We start from the raw sequence: 14831 nt of genomic DNA on the forward strand, positions 1-14831 counted from the left end.
TTCCCAACACACGTTTTCCAAGAATGACTCAAGACATTGAAATGCCATGTTTTCATCCATAGACATATTTATTGCATTGTATGTAGGCACCCAGCAGAAATGAGAGACAAAAATAGATATCTAAACCTGAATTCAGTAACATTGTAGGTAATGGAGAAGATAGTATAGACTTTAAGGACATGTTCCTTCCCTTTTGTCAAGGCAATATCTGATGGATTCTTTTAACTCAGGGCAGAAAAGTGTTAAACAACGACTAGTTCACTTTATCAAAACAGAAATAAATTAAAATGATTACCAAAGGTGAGAGTAGGAACGATAGACCGACAGATTGAGAGCCTGTCTTCTGGCTCAGCTCTATATTAGTCACAAGTTAAAGTGACTACAATACCGCTCCCCCTGCTCCAGTTCTCCGGTCTTGTAAACTACTATTATTGTTAGATCAGATGTCTCCTCAATTCTAAGCCATCACATGAGCGCGCCCCCACGAGGGTAGATTTCTTGCGTTCATGACGTAGCGCTTCATGTACGCATTTTGCGCAGTCCGGAGCTGACAGGTCCATGGAGCCTGCCTGCAGGCGCTAATGTCAGGACACCTCCACTCTCAGTACATTGCCACTTTCCAAACAGGAAATGCACGCAAATACAAGCCTTTATATTATTAAGGTACAGCGCCACTTTCCGAGCCATTGATTAATGCTTGTGTGTACACAAAAACGGCAGGCAAACCCGTTTTTAATGTGTGTTTCCTGTATGGCGAAATTACAAGTACGAATCGGGTGACCGTCAGGGGAGTCTCAAAAAACCCACACACGAATGCACAGCGATCCGTGCACAGAAAGCGGTTTGTGTTTGCAGGTTCAGGTGATTTAAACGGAAAACAAATATGTGTGGATCAAAAATACACATTTCAAACTTTTTTCTGTGTTTGGATTTTATTTACATGTATATGAAACGGAACACATTTGTGTGTGCATTGAAAAACACAAGTGTGGATCCGGAAATACAAGTGTGAATCCTTTTGCGGATCATGAAATACAAGTGTGAATCCTTCTGTGTGCATGTGTGTATTATGAGACTGTTCTGAGCCCATATTACTATGGCATTTGTCACTTTATTGACATGCAGGTAAGCCAGTCTGAGTTGTATTGTGCCATACGGGTTCATGCAGTTATGAGGGGGCCTCACCTCCTCATCTGAAGTGCAAATGCGGTGCACTATTTTGCGTTTATGCAGCTTATGTGTAAGCGCGCCACAGTTTATCCGCCGTTTAGTCCACTAGCACCCCCCCCCCCCCCCCCCCCCCTCGTGAAACAGATTGGGCTTGGTCATTTTAAAAGTAGCTCCCAAACTGAAAAAGTGTGGGCACCCCTGTATTACAGTATGTAGCTAAAAACACAATCAACCACATGAATCTGGGCTGAATATTGTATTTTATTTTATTGAGAATAACAAAATATCCAATCTTTTATAACACTGTGAGATTAGAACCTCCAACATGGCTGCCATGTGACCCAAAAACCATACAATAGCCTGTATACAGGAATAATATATCTTGATATGCTTTAAGAAAATAAAGTAGAGAGACATATGGTATTCAAAACAATAGAAAATAACAGAAATGTGGGATAAAATTGCTCCACAGTCACTGTGGATGAGCAGAGGGAGCAGCAGTTAATCTGGTAAATATGACAGCTCATCTTTTTAGAGAGAAGCCGTTTCTCATTTTGCTGCATCATCCCAACTGCATTCCTCACTGTTCCCAGGCTCTGTCCCAATGGACCGACGCCAGCACTGTGATTGGTCAATGTCAGCCCAGCGTGGCGTGATTGGTGTCGAGATGACCTCTGTATGGCCCAAATATGGAAACAAATGAGGAACGAAGAGAGATTAAAAGCTCTTGCTCTCTCTCAGATTTGTCAAGGGGTTAGTGGAACATCTGTGTTACTCTACAACGTGTGTGTATGTGTGCAGTAGAGACTACATAGAGAAATTATTTGACAGACGGTTGACAAAAAAAAAGTCGAACTGCTAAAGTGCGTGACAAATTGAAGTGATGATGTAAGTGGAAAATGTTTAATTTACTATGAGAAACAAAATCATGTAACTCTGTCATTAGGCACAGCAAATTGTCAAATTGTCAAAATGTAGTTTAGTTCATTATTATAATATTATAAAAGAAATACAAATAAAAAATCAAGTTTGTGCAGATGAGGAAATGTTTCTTGACTCTGTAGGTTCCTAATCCTTTTCCAGTTTTCAGCCGCCATTGCAAACATTTATATTTGATCATGTTTCTGTCGTGACAAATCTCTCTTTATGGCAGTACGTGAGTGTTTTCTTAAATTCAGTGCGCCTTGAGTAAATTGGTGTTGCAGCCGCAGAGCTCACAGTGCTGCCTGCAGACGGTGATGGAGTGGAGCTTCAGTGTTTGTGTGTATTGGGGGGGGGGGGGGGGGGGGAGTCTGCTTAATTAAACCAGCGCTTCATTAGTTTGAATCTCTCAGACAATATTAGCAGAAGCAGCTGAAAAGGAAAGAGACGTAATTTATGCACATAACTCATCGTCGGTGACTGTATTTTGACTGATAGTTGTGCGTCCTCCCTTGTCTTGCTTTTTTAAGTTTAATTACAATAGAATTCTGTCATTTGTTTTCAACACTAGCCTTTTTGTACACCACACTTATCATTATGGTGTCCTAGTGCATACATTATTTCCAATATGTGTTCATAATTGACATTCAAGCTAGTGAGGTGAAATAAGATGTATTAGGAAGTCAGAACGTTTTTGTGACCGTATTTATCGAGCATATTCACAAAATAAATAAGGGAACCTACATAGAAACTGTTACGAACTCAGACACTTAGAATGTGGACCAAATTGCACGACCCGGGAGACAGAGGTAAAGTATTTGTAAGATACTTTATTTTCCAAATACAGCATTGACAAACAAAAAAGGTAACTATCAAATCTCAAGCCGAGATGACAAAAATAGAGAGCAAAAAATGAAAGTGCTCACGTAGTGAGGAATCAAACTTTTCAAAAGCACAAGGAGCATAGACCTGACCATAGCAAGAGACAATACGAACTGACGAGGAACACTAGGAGACAGGGGAATTTAAACACATGATAATGAGAAACAGGTGGAAACAATCGGGGGCGGGACTGACGCTGATGAGCACAGGAGACACAGAAAGGATGCCAGGTGAAAACAATCAGGAAGCCTGGAATGAGAGATAAATGGTGAGTGAGAAAACAAACATAAAACAACATGAACCTGAGCCTCTCTAATATTTATGTCGGTGCACAACAGAAACAGTCATAATACACATTTAGGAGGATTGAAAACCCTATAAAACCGTCATGGAATGACAGTAAAATAGAACGAATTACGCAAAGCTTAAACAGGTGTGTTGAGCTGCTTTTAAAGGCATCCACACATTATTAAAGGGGCCCAAAAAAGTATTTTTTGGGGGGTTTTCCCTTCCCTGTATTGTCCAGGTTTTTGTACATGTTAACGGTCTGCAAAGTTTAAAATCCCCAAAATCTGTCACCACCACCCCCTTCCGTTGCATAGTGACATCACTTTGTTACACTCGGACTTCTATTGGCTGGCGCTTCAACACATTCTACGTGATAGACTAAGGGACGGGACATCTTTAGGTGGTTGAACAATCACAACAGAGCCAGCCAATCAGAGCGGACTGGGCTCTCATTTCACGGGTTAAAGAGGGACAAACCAACAGTTTTTGAACATTAAAAGGTGCTACCATATCACAATAGATGCAAACATTACAAATATGAACATGAAAATTAATATAATATGTTTTTTTCAAGATTTTCCAAGACTGTCCTCAACATCAGAATTTGTTATCTGTTTAGAAGCTTATATACATTTTTGAGTTTTTCCAGGCAAATAATGACTTTTCCCTCAGGAGAAAAGGCAGAAGTTGCATTACGTTGTAATAGCGTTCCACAACTAATGAGTAAAGGCTTTGTTGTGGGTGTCTTTGAACACTTCCCCACTCCCCCCACAATGTTTCCTTAACTAGTAGTTTTAGTTGGTCAAACCTAATGAAACCTTAATTATACAGATAAAAGTCCTGTATTATTCATTTTTGAATCAGCAACTTATGTCGTCCTTTAGTTACAGTATGAGGAGTTGTTGTTTCGTACGTCTTCATCTCCATTGTCTTCGAGTTTATTCACACATTTCTGACTAAAAACATTAAGTCATCATGTTGTTTTTCAGTCTTTGAACTACTTAACTCCAAGGAAATGCAGTCGGAGACATTTTGCGATGAGAAATACGCAACCACAGAGTCTCATGTGATTGCTCCTTTCAGTCGACTTCAAAGAGCATCACAAACACTGATGTAACTTCCAGTGTTGTTGTCTTTGACAGCAGTGTTTAAACGTATTCTCATAAATTCCTCTTGCCATTGCTTTGAAAAAATCAAGACCCTTTCAGTGTTTCTACAGAAAGTCTGACACAGAAAATGACAATGTTTGTGGACTTTCTTTAAAGAAACCATTCAAACATTCTTCTCATTATCAAAAGCCCAACGACAGGGAGTCATACTAATGATACACTCAGGTAGGTTATTGAAATGAATGCACAGCTATTGTATGTTCTCTCAAATGCAAAAGCTACTGTGAAGCAGGTGACTGTAAAGCAATATGGCATGGAGTAAAAAGACCGTTTATGCTTATGCAGCCCTCCCTGAATAAATAAGGTTGAAAGAAATTGTTGATTGAAATCTTTATCAGATCCCAAGGCCACATAAGAATGTATTAGCCTCGGGAATGAAAGTTCTTCACTGCAGATAGCCTTTCGTCCTTCTGATAAAAGCTTCTTTTAAAAAAAAAGGTTTTCAAGAATTCAGTATCTACTAAGGACATTTCTTCAGCGGGTGGTCTCACTCACACAAAGCACACAACCTTTTTTGAAGCCCACATTTCCAACTGAGAGTGGCAACCTTAAAGTTTGCAAGACCGGTTTAGCATTGCTCTGGTGATATATTTGCTCTCTTTGCTGCAACGTGCTTAGATGTCAGTCTATAGCAAGACACTTTCCACCTTGGGTTTGTTTTTGAAGTTTAGAATGGTGTCTAGAAGTAAATATATGAGTGTACAGAACAAAAAAGCATAACAAAACCTTGATGATTACACTTTAATGAATAAGTTCTGACCATGTCTTCAGGTTAAATCTGGGGAAACAGCTTCAGAAAGTGCTACATTTTAAAAACACCCAAATGTAAAATAAACCCTTTTATGCCCAGTCTCATCTCATAGCGGGCGACGTTGAGGCGCATCTTAAACTGCTGGCTAAAAATAAACGTAAATACAGTAGGATTGTTATTCACGTCGGTGGTAATGATGTTCGTTTACGCCAATCAGAATGCACCAAACTTAATGTGGCGTCGGTGTGTAGTTATGCTAAAACAATGTCGGACACCGTAATCTTCTCTGGTCCCCTCCCCAATCTGATCAATGATGACATGTATAGCCGCATGTCATAATTTCAGCGCTGGTTGTCTTGGTGGTGCCCAGCAAACAATGTGGGCTTCGTAAATAATTGGACAGCCTTCTGGGGAAAACCTGGTCTGATTAAGAGAGACGGCATTCATCCTACTTTGGAAGGTGCAAATCTCATTTCGGCAAACATTTCAGGGCTTTGTGGACTTAATCCATGACAAACTGGAGTTGAGACCAGGAGGCGGAGTCTTACACGCTTCTCTGCGCTCTCTCCTAGGCAGTCATCCATAGGAATCCCGAACCCAATAAAATACCCAATATTAACGTGTGTGTGTCTGCCCAAGGACAATTTAAGGTAAAACCTAATAGAGGTGTCATACATAATAACCTAATAAAAGTAAATGTAACAACTACTACAGTGCCACAAACAGGAAGATTAAATGTGGTCTCATAAACATAAGATCTCTAGCATCTAAAGCAATATTGGTAAATGATTTAATATCAGATTATAATATTGATATATGCTGTCTCACTGAAACTTGGTTGAGACATGAAGAATATGTCAGCATAAATGAGGCCACTCCACCCAGCCATATCAATACTCATATTGCCCGAGGCACGGGCCGAGGAGGTGGAGTTGCAGCAATCTTTGACTCAAGTTTACTTATCAATACTAAACAAAAATTAAATTATACCTCCTTTGAAAGCCTCGTTTTTAGTCTTACGCATCCGACCTGGAAAACTTTGCAGCCAATCTTATTTGTTACAGTGTACCGTGCACCAGGTCCTTATTCAGAATTCTTATCAGAATTCTCTGAGTTTTTATCAGCTTTGGTACTTAAAACAGATAAAGTAATTATCGTAGGTGACTTTAATATTCATGTTGACGATGATAAAAATAGCCTTACTGTTGCATTTAACTCTATATTAGATTCTGTTGGTTTCATTCAGAGTGTAAATAAACCAACCCACTGCTATAATCACACTCTCGACCTTGTTCTGACTTATGGTATTGAAATTGAGCAACTATTAGTCGAACCGCATAATCCTGCTTTATCCGACCATTTCTTAGTAACTTTTGAAGTACTGTTACTAGACTACAAAGCATTAGTCAAAAGCTCCTGCAGCAGAAACCTATCTGTTAGTGCTATAGCCACATTTAAGGAAGAGATTCCACCAATACTTAACTCGATAGCATGTCTGCATGTAAGGAAGGAAACGTATACAAAATGTACACCACCCCAAATTGATCATGTTGTTGATAGTGCTACAGATGCGCTGCGAATACAATTAGACTCTGTTGCTCCTTTGAAAAAGAAGAAAATAAAACAACATAGATTAGCTCCATGGCATAATGCCGAAACCCGCAAAATAAAGCAAAAGTCGAGACAACTTGAAAGGATATGGCGTTCCACTAAACTTGAAGAATCTTGTTTAATTTGGCACATTACTCTCAATGAATATAAGAAAGCACTGCGTAAAGCGAGACCAGTCTACTACTCTTCATTAATAGATGAGAATAAGAATAATGCAAGATTTCTTTTCAGCACTGTAGCCAGGCTGACAGCGAGCCACAGCTCGATTGAGCCTTCTATTCCCATAGAACTCAGTAGTAATGATTTTATGTACTTTTTTAATGATAAAATTGTTACTCTTAGAAACAAAATCAATGACCTCTTGCCTTTGACCAGTATAGTATTATCAACAGCTCCCGGAAACGTAAGTTCTAATATTACACTAGATAGTAAACTAGAATGCTTTTCAGCCATAAACCTTGAACAATTAAATTCAATGATTCTCTCTTCTAAACCATCAACGTGTATCTTAGACCCGATTCCAACTAAGCTGTTAAAAGAAGTTTTTCCATTAATTAGCACTTATTTATTAAATATTATGAATATGTCTTTATTATCAGGCTATGTTCCACAATCATTCAAAGTAGCAGTGATAAAACCGCTTCTTAAAAAGCACAACCTCGATCCAGAGGTTTTAGCCAACTATAGACCTATTTCTAATCTTCCGTTCCTCTCAAAAATTCTTGAGAAAGCAGTCGCAAAACAGCTGTGTGATTACTTAAAAAACTATGATTTATTTGAAGATTTTCAGTCTGGCTTTAGACCACATCATAGCACAGAGACAGCTCTGGTTAAAGTCACAAATGACATTCTAATAGCCTCAGACAAGGGACTTGCCTCTATTCTTGTTTTGCTCGATCTCAGTGCTGCATTTGATACTATCGACCATGATATCCTATTGCAAAGACTAGAGCACTTAGTTGGCATACAGGGAATTGCTTTAGGCTGGTTTAGGTCCTATCTATCTGAACGCTCTCAGTTTGTACGTGTCAACGGTGAATCTTCCACGCAAAACAAAATTAGCCATGGAGTGCCACAGGGCTCAGTGCTTGGACCTATTTTGTTCACATTATATATGCTTCCGTGAGGCAATATTATAAGGAATCATTCTGTAAACTTTCATTGTTATGCGGATGATACTCAACTATATTTATCAATCAAGCCTGATGAAATTAATCATCTAAATCAAATTCAAGACTGCCTCAAGGACTTAAAAACGTGGATGACCTTACATTTTTTTATGTTAAACACGACCAAAACTGAAGTTATTGTACTTGGCCCAAAGAATCTACGAAACAAAATATCTAAAGATATACTAACCATGGATGGCATTAACTTGGCCTCCACTGAGACTGTAAGGAATCTTGGTGTTATATTTGATCAGGATTTATCCTTTAACGCCCACATAGAATCAATTTCAAGGACCGCCTACTTCCATCTACGTAACATTGCAAAAATCAGGCATATCTTGCCTCAAAACGATGCAGAGAAACTAGTCCATGCATTTGTTACTTCAAGGCTGGATTATTGTAACTCCTTATTATCAGGGTGTACCAAGAAGTCAGTCAAGTCGCTTCAGCTGATTCAAAATGCTGCAGCTCGTGTACTAACCAGAGTTAGGAAAAGGGACCACATTACTCCTGTCCTGGCTGCCTTACACTGGCTCCCTATAGAACACAGGATATCATTTAAAATTCTTCTTCTCGCCTACAAAGCCCTTAATGGGCAGGCGCCATCTTACCTTAAAGAACTCATTATACCCTACTGTCCTACTAGGGCATTGCGTTCAAAGAATGCAGGGTTGTTGGTTGTTCCTAGAGTCTCTAAAAGTACAATGGGAGCCAGAGCCTTTTCTTATCAAGCTCCACTTTTGTGGAATCAGCTTCCAGTTTGTGTTCGGACGGCAGACACCCTATCCGTTTTTAAGAGTGCGCTTAAGACCTTCCTTTTTGATAAAGCTTATAGTTAGGGCTGATTAGATTCAGCCCCTAGTTTTGCTGATATAGGCTTAGTTTGCCGGGGGACATCTTACTTCTTCCTTCTCTCTGTCTATACCTGTGTACTCTCATGTTCCGATTAACCCAGCTTCCCCAAATATCTTTCTTTTTGGTGTCTATATACGCCGGGATCCGGAGTCATGAATGATCCTGTGGTCCTGTGTCATGGATCGCGAGTCCTGGATCTTGAGTCGTGGCTGTGGTCCTGGATCATAAGTCCTGGATGGATATCCTCGTGGATTCATCTTCCTATTATACACACATGCATTTCCAAACATTTGGACTACCTATGTTGCAAATGTATTATCTTTTCAATTTACACACGGCATCTATTGCACGTCTGTCCGTCCTGGGAGAGGGATCCCTCCTCTGTTGCTCTCCCTGAGGTTTCTCCCATTTTTCCCTTTAAACTGTGGGGTTTTCTCCGGAAGTTTTTCCTTGTACGATGTGAGGGTCTAAGGACAGAGGGTGTCGTATTGTCATACTGATATTCTGTACAAACTGTGAAGTGCACTGAGACAGATGTAATATTTGTGATATTGGGCTATATAAATAAACATTGATTGATTGATTGATTGATAGCGCCAAATACCCACACTTTACCAACTTCCACCCAATCTCCCTGGAAGAGAGCAGGAGATTGGAGCAAATTGTGGTGGTGGCCAAACAGTGGTACTACACTTCTGTTGTAGTCCGTAATGTCATTTTAGCCCAAAAATACTTTTTCCCATTGACTTACATTGGTATTGAGAAGTTTTTAAATCTGCGTATACTTTTTTTATTTTAAAGCTAAATAACTAAATAAACATTTTTATTTCTTATTTACATCATCAGGGTTTAAAACCTGAATCCAGAGCTATTTCCCAAACCATTCCTTTAACTGAGCCGAGAGCAGACATCGGAGGCGGGGCTTAAGCAAAACTCAAATGTGCATGCTCTATGGACCCATGGCCTCGGATGATCCGTGTACTTTTTGAATCTTTACGGCCCGTCTACACTACAGGCATGAAAAAATCTTGAAGCTGGGCGTGTCTGAAGCTTGGCAATTTTTTGCGAGCAACCAATCACATGAATCTCCCGCCCCCGACATACAAAGCAATAGCAATGTTAAAACGAAGTAAACTGGATATAAACTCTCCAAACAGGCGAAAAAACTATCAGTTTCACCCACTGTCTCTGCCACCTCCCTCCATGCCTGGTTCCTCCGGTTTGTATCCCGGTAAATAGTTCCGGTCGTAAAGAACCGGGTGATTTGCTACCGTAATATCTCGTTTGGAATATGAGGAAATGAACTGCGGTCTGGCTCTCCCAGCTTGCACGCGGTTTGATTGGCTGCGCTTGCACTGGCGGGATTTGCATAAACGGAATTTGATTGGCTGATGCCAAGCATCGAGCCTCAAAAGTTGAACATTGTTCAACTTTTGATGCCGATAGATGCTCGTGATGCTTGCAAAGCCATGCCATGCTCCCCACAATGCAGTTCGGCGAAGATTACAAATCTTCTACGTCACCCCATTCAAGTGAATGGGCGAAGCGTTGAAAGCATTTTTTGATGCCTCTAGTGTAGACGTACCGTTAGTGGCACCATGTTGGGCTTCATGCGCCACAGAGCAACTCCCATAGGAATGACCAGGGCCTCGTCTCTGACGCTGTATCCAGTTCTCTTTATACATCCATGTCTCCACCCAAGAAGGAAAATCAACCAAATCAACCCAAATCCTTAACCTTACCAATATTTTCGTTTGAATTCACTAAGGTTAACAACTTTTTTAGTTTAGTTTGACAGTAGTGAAGGTCAACTGACCAAGCATCTCAAACTGGTTATTAGAGTCAAGCCCATCCCCTAAAATGCACAGAACTAAGAAGAGACTACAAGATATCTTTAGGGAGAGTAGGGCATTGTTGTCAGCGCTTACCATATTCAACCACCTCATGTCTCATTCACATTTAAGGGGAACAATTTATTTAATAATTATTATTTTTTGTAACAACTTACAGCTGTCATCTTGGCAGGTTGCCTCTAAAATAAACTGCCTATCCTAGCTTTAGCAGTCTGTGTTATGACTGCATGACACAAAAACATGATTTGAGAGCAGCAGATAAAAGGTGTGTTACAAACAAAGGCTTACATGTAGACATGGGGGGATGGAATCGACTCGGGAAACATCTCCGCTCTGCCCGTCATGTCGTTAAATACCATCCGGCAAAACAAACAAAATAAAGAGCGAATGAAAAACAAACCAACCTGGCAGCGGCACAAAAAAACTTGTATCCATCTTCCTAAAGTGCCTCAGAGCCCCATGGGCCCCATTGGTGATGACAGCTTTCTCCCAAACATGAGTCTCACCTCACCTTCACCTGTAGAGTGTGGATAAAAGGTGAGCCCTCCTATGTGAGTAAGCCTCGTCTGTGTTTGTTTTGGTCTGCCTTGGGGGACAGATTTCACTGGTTGCCTACAATGAGCAGGCATGTTTTAGCAGGATTTAAAAGCGACACACACACCCACACCCAGCCCCCGCCAACACATCCAAAACTTTTGTTTACCTCCTCTGAACTGCAGAAGTGACGACACAGGATTTTGGTGGGCGCTCGAGGGCCCAGTTGCATGTCTCTCAGAGATTATTCCTCCGAAGTCTAGAAATGTGTCGCCAGATTTTCCTCAACTGAACCCAAAGGTCAAGGGGCTGAATAAGGACATGCTCCCTCTGTGTTACTTTCAGCCAGTGGTCATTTTGGTTTTACACACGGTGGGAGTGTGTGTGTGTATGACTTTCCTTAAGTCACTTTTCTCTTTGGCGCCAGCCTGTTTTATACGTCCCTTTTTGCTTAAGCTGCTGCTTCAATGGCAAAGATCTGGAGCCTAGCCAGCAGCCGTCGAGGGCAACAAATTGGACCCGGGCCCGCTGAGCGGCTCCGAGCTCCCAGTCTGACAACTGCTTTGATTTAGGGCCATGGCAGAGTATACGCACCGCATGCCTCTCTACCTGGACCTTCATCGCTGCCAAGCTGCCATGCTAACAACTTTGATCAGAGAGTCATATTAAAATGAGCTGCTTCAATGCCCTTTTCTTGGCATCTGTACACTTTTTTTGTCTTTCTTGGTCGTTTTCTGAGTAAGAAATGAAAACACAGACACACAAAAGATGCACCTACACTTTTCCTGTGAGAATTTCTCATTCACTAGTACTAGGCTCAAGAGCTCATGTTCGCACAAATGTGGGCAATTATTTGTTTATTTAAACATCGGAAAACTGTGGAAGATAAAGCATCTTTACTTTTTATACTTTCAGGTGTACAATCATGTATTCTTTATACATGATACAACACATCATCGCTGTTTATTATAAACTTTGAAGTCCTTTTGTCAAATATTATTGTTTTAAATATATTTTCAAGTAACTTACACTGGGTTAAGGGAGAACGGGCCAAAATGAATTTGATTTTGAAACAATAAGAGGCCTACTGCTCTCCTCTTTGCTCCTGAAATGATTTAGTTGGCGACATTAAGCTTTCCTCCTGTCTTGACGAAGAATCAGGTTTGGCTGAGTGCGGCTTAATGAAGCGCCCTGCATAACCTCACCTTTATCTTCTTCATCTCCCTCAGCGGCAGACACTATGGCACTAACGCCCAGACCTTTTTGGAGAATAAAAATTCATCATCTATTTAAATAAATTCTTTTGTCCTCTTGCTATGCTGTCTGACAGCCTTTTAACGGTGAAACTGAAACTCTGCTTTTTACCATAAAAAAGAGCTATCTTAAATTAATCTATCTTTGTCACATCTGTCTGATATTTATCAAAGTATGTTCTTTCTCACAGCCTCTCTTTGTCTTTTCTTTATTCCTTTCCAGCCCCCAGTGGTTGTGACTCTCACTCCTTTACCCGTGGAGAGCCGTGGAGCCATGGCAACCATCACCAAGTCGGTCCTACAGGTCGACGACCCCGACAACCCAGCCGATGTTTTGGTCATGGTCCTTGAACCGCCCCGTCACGGCCGGCTGACACGTCTACACGGCGACCGGACGCTCAGCAGATTCAAGCTGGAGGAATTGTCACGGGAACAGATCCAGTACATCCACGACGGCTCCGAGGGGGCGGAGGACGGGATGGTGCTGCAGGTCAACGATGGACACAGCTACAGGAATATTCTCCTCCAAGTCCACATCAATCAGAAGGTAGGGAGGACAGAGGGGGAGGATGGGAGATTAATGGCTCAGGGGTGATGTTTTACTGTAACACAAGTCTACAGTCTGTTAGCCAAGACAGACTCCTTTAACGTTGTTCTGTTTCTTACATTTTCTCTTGGCCATGGTGGTCGAAAAACTTTTTTTTTAAAGTTCAATTGTTGCCTCCAAAGCTTAAACTCGGCACACAAAGATAATAAAAACACGAAAAAATGTATTTTTTAAGCCTCTGAGATTAATTTAGAGTCATCCCGCTGCTCACTCGCTCCATGCAAGCATCTCTGCAGAGGAACAAGACCTGCATCGATCCTCCTATCAATACTGGATGACATTTCTCTGTGTTTCACAACTCAGCCAAATGATTGTGTTGCAGCTCAAAGATCCAGCATCCCTTATACCAACTATAGTTTTCAGACTGAAACGAAAAGGGCCCAAACAGATCAGCTTGTGGGATGAGCCGAAGTGCAGAAGTTCACAACAGATGTATTAAAAAGTGAGACTTACGGGAAGGGAAACTGCTGACTACACGTGAAAATAGAAACAAATAAGTTGTGCTTTTTATCTGCGGTTCTTTCTACAGATTAAGTGTCTATTTTACATGATTTTAGGGACAGCATAATTGGAATTTATTTTGGCATTTCAACATATTCTGAGCTCTCCCCGGCAGCAGAGAAAACTTGTGCTGAAGTGAACTTCATTTTCAAGCTGTCATTGTATGAATACAGGTTTGACTCATTGAAATAAACTTGAGGACTTACTTCTGTATCTTTCCTCAAATTCAATAGATAGGAAGAGAAAGACGTTTAAAGTTGAGTAGTCACATTCAAGGTAGCTGAATTAGTGTCAAAAGAAAACTGATTTCTAAAAGCGATTCATTCACCTTGCTACAGAGACATCTTTAACATCCACTATATTCCTCTACACTCTTCTAATTGTCTCAACTTGAGCATTTATCACACGGATATGCTTGACAGTTTCCACACAGTGTTCTTTGTTGACTTTATCCGTAAAAGTCGTTTGCTGGAGGCACAGGCTGATCCCCTCATGTTTAAGCACCGTATCAGAAAGAGCAGGTCAGGCCTTTGAAATGGTAGCCGCTATCCCTCTTCTGTCATCGTTCATGTCTTCTGCTGAGGTTTTTCTGACAAGGATGCAATTATCTTGCAACAGGCACTGGCCACCGTGACCGGAGGGGGGGGGGATGTTTGGCATGAGACACATTTGGCAGCATACATTGCACTGGAGACAAGGAAGGACCTGCTTTCAATTTTGAATATGTCTAGACAGACAAGCATCAGAGACATACATGTGTGTAAGTTTGTGACTCAGTCTTTGTGGGCACCTAGGAGTAAGTTAAGTCTGAAAAAGGAAGGACACTTTGTCGAGGTTTTTTAGCTGCGTTTATATTCAAGGTCAGACCAGGTTAACTTTTTAATAAGAAGTTAAATACAAGTCATAATACATATTGTATCTCAGTCAGTCCTCAAAACATGCTGAACCAATAATGTATGTTCTTACAGTACAAGGTCTCACATGTGTGTAAGTGTACAAACAAACACAGATAGTATCCCAAAGAAGTTCTCTCCTGCGTTCCGTCCCAGCAGTTTTCAAGCACATTCGTTTAGATGTTTAAACACTGTTGCCCATAAAGTTGGAATCCATTTTGTTTTCAGACACATTCCTCTTTTTATTCCTATTTGATTTTCACTGTGGTATCTTTGAAAGAGAATGATCAACGAAGTTTTGAGAAGATATACACTTTAACTGTCAAGAATAAATCACATTGTGCCAATCATTTCACGAGAAGAGGTAAAAAAAT

The 14831-nt window shown here is 40.7% G+C and overlaps 1 protein-coding gene across 1 annotated transcript in view; it reads left to right on the plus strand.

Annotated features, from left to right (window-relative positions):
- Positions 1–14831, plus strand: part of fras1 (Fraser extracellular matrix complex subunit 1) — a gene marked incomplete at its 5' end in the record, with an annotated part of 207349 nt that overhangs the window by 103727 nt on the left and 88791 nt on the right. The window contains one exon of the mRNA XM_079689876.1: positions 12680–13003. Within this exon, the coding sequence (XP_079546002.1) occupies positions 12680–13003 (324 nt within the window). The remainder of the gene's footprint in view (positions 1–12679; positions 13004–14831) is intronic.

Source organism: Notothenia rossii, assembly GCF_949606895.1.
Source record: "Notothenia rossii genome assembly, chromosome: 6".
Classification (NCBI taxonomy): domain Eukaryota; kingdom Metazoa; phylum Chordata; class Actinopteri; order Perciformes; family Nototheniidae; genus Notothenia; species Notothenia rossii.